At 37.9% G+C, this 2,904-nt stretch overlaps 1 protein-coding gene across 1 annotated transcript; it reads left to right on the forward strand.

The window, feature by feature from the left end:
* Positions 1–826: 826 nt before the first annotated feature.
* On the forward strand, positions 827–2,610 carry LOC128367339 (uncharacterized). Its single transcript, XM_053327978.1, has 2 exons — positions 827–1,016; positions 1,416–2,610. The coding sequence occupies exons 1-2, from the start codon at positions 827–829 to the stop codon at positions 2,447–2,449; spliced, it is 1,224 nt and encodes a 407-aa protein (XP_053183953.1). The 3' UTR covers positions 2,450–2,610.
* The last annotated feature ends 294 nt before the right edge of the window (positions 2,611–2,904 follow it).

Below are 2,904 nucleotides of genomic sequence, written 5' to 3' on the forward strand. Positions count from 1 at the left end.
TGAAGTAAAAGTAAAACCTCACGTGCACTCTGTAAGACTTTCTGGAAGCATTAAAGGGGTTGTAACCAATTACTGATGTGACGTGTACTGTTGCAAAATAAGTGCATAGTTGAACCCTTATTAGGGGAACCCATTGGTGTGACTATGAAGTCACAAAGGGGGGATATGTAGTGTAAAATTTAGGGGATAATTACTAATAATGAACAATGTTGTATCTGTTAAAAGGGTACTTGATTGTTGACCATCGTATGCTAAAGGTGATCATATCTGAAGGTGTTCTGCCCTCATTAAAGAGTTCCCCTTCTTCAACTAGACAGACAGATGACTCCCATCACACACCGGTCAGGTTTGGTAGATTTATTCAAACTGACAGCATGCAAAAAGGTGTAAAACTAAAATGAAGAAACAGAACAAAACACATAATAAGCACAAAATAGCACAGAATATGCATTAAGTAAGATATCTTATCCACCTTATTCTGGAAGGCGCCAGTGTAGAAATGATTATGGGCGCGACTTCCTGTTAGACGCCGGAAGTAGTAGTAACCGTTGGTAGCTTAACGTGGATGGCAGCTTTTCTTTAGAGTAATTTATTACAGATATTTAACTAATATTAAACATTTAACTATTTAATTAAAATACTGTAAATGTCCTTGCGGAGCTCAGGTACCTGTTGCGCCGTTCACGGCTGTACTAACAACCAGACTAAGCTTAACCTGTGGCTTCAACAACGGTGTTTTGAACATGCACCCAAAACAAAACGAGAGTGTTCATGTGAAAAGCGCTACAGTTTCCATCGCCTACCTAAGGACAACGAATCAAAGAGAATGTGGCTGAAAAACATCAACTTGAAGAAACCACCCAAAACACTGTATGTCTGCTCGATTCATTTTGTGGACAAAAAACCAACGGAGGAAAACCCGCATCCTACTTTGTGGCTGGGCTACGTCAAACCACCTGAGAAGAGACGCCGGATCCTCAAAAGGATTGACAGCAGCACTGTCAGGAGAACATCAGGTATGATTTCAGGTGTATGAAGAACACATCATTGTAGTATTTGTAATGACAACATTTAGTGTTATTTTCTGTATAGTTAAAATGTGTTTGACACAGACTGCAGGACAGCGTTAAACTAAAAATAGTACCTACATACCTGTAGTTTCACTATGTCTATAGAAGAAAAATGCAGTTTTTTTATTTTCCCAGATCTTTCACAAATATTCTCATAAATTTAAAAACATGTAATCTATCTATAAATTACAGATTGTCATGTTATAACGAAGAATTTAACATTATTGCCTGCAATTGGTGTCACTTTGTTGGTTGTTTGCATATGATGTCAGAACAACAATTTTAAGTTGTAGCTGTGATATAGTATCATGTCTTAATAACTGTGTACTGTATTGTTACCCTCAGATGAGCTTCATGAGATGGATCAGAGTGAGGAGCTGTGCTCAACACAAAAGCTAACCTGTGATGCCCAAACACAGTGGTCAGACCCAGGGATGGAGGACCACACCTATTCAAAAAGACCCAGCATCACATTAGGAATAAGTGCACCATCCCCAGAATTGCCACACCCAGTTGCAGACAGTATTTTGAAGGGCGATGCAGACTCCCTCTTGTATACAGGGATTCCACTCATTGTGTTTCACACACTTGTATCCTGCCTACAACCATTCGCTCCTACTTCATCATCGATGCCTGTTGTGGACCAAGTTCTAATGGCTTTAATGAAACTAAGGCAAAACTTTGTCATGGCTGATTTAGCACAGCGGTTTAAAACGTCACAAGGTCAGGTCAGCAAGACTGTTGGAATGTGGATAGACATAATGTCTGAACACACCAAGGATCTTGTTTTGTGGTTGCCTCGTGAAACAATCAAAGCAACATTGCCAAAAGCTGTTAAAGAGCACTTTACGAACACAACCTGTGTAATTGACTGCACAGAGACAGTTTTGCAGAAAGCCAAAAACTTGGACTCTAGAAGTGAATCATATAGTCACTACTATGCCAGCAACACAGTGAAATATTTAGTGGCAGTTTCTCCCTCTGGAATTATCATGTTTATTTCAGATGCGTATGGTGGCAAATGCAGTGACAGGTACATAACACAGAACTCAGGGTTTCTGGACTATTTACGTGCTGGAGATGAGGTGATGGGTGACCGTGGTTTCACAGTTAGGGACTTGCTGGAGGAGCGAAGGGTGAATCTAATCATTCCAACATTCACACGCAAAGGATGCCAGCTGACAAATGATGGGGTCACACGCACACGTCGCATTGCTCATGCCCGCATTCATGTTGAACGGGCAATAAGGCGTCTGAAGGTGTACAAGATTCTTTCTCAAACAGTGCCCATTAACTTGGTGACAAAAATAGACAAAATGCTCAAGATCTGTGCTGGTTTAGTGAATTTAAGAGGTGAACTTATTTCAAGTGAAAAGTGAGACATTTAAATTACACTTACATATTGAATTCATTGAACATTTTCTTATAACAAATTAGATAAAACTACACTTACATATTGAATTCATTGAACATTTTCTGAAAATTATTTTAAATGTTATTGCACTGTTCTCTTTTGAAGTGTTTTAACTTGTGAAATAGTATTTCGTTATGTACCTGCATAAGAATGACAAAGTGAATAATTCAATCAATCAATCAATCAAATTATATAAAACTACACTTATATAAAACTACACTTAAATTGTTACACATGTTTGAAAATAAATATCAAATATTGAATTCATTGAACATTTTCTGACCCTCTCAACAGGTAAAGTGCTGTATACAGTAGTTTGAGCTGCAACAATTAATCTATTATGAAATGAATTACCCACTAATCTATAAATAGTTGAGTTATTTTTTATGGAAAAAATGTCTAAATAGTGTGATGTCAGAT

The sequence above is a fragment of the Scomber japonicus genome, chromosome 2 (genome assembly GCF_027409825.1).
Source record: "Scomber japonicus isolate fScoJap1 chromosome 2, fScoJap1.pri, whole genome shotgun sequence".
Lineage (NCBI taxonomy): Eukaryota > Metazoa > Chordata > Actinopteri > Scombriformes > Scombridae > Scomber > Scomber japonicus.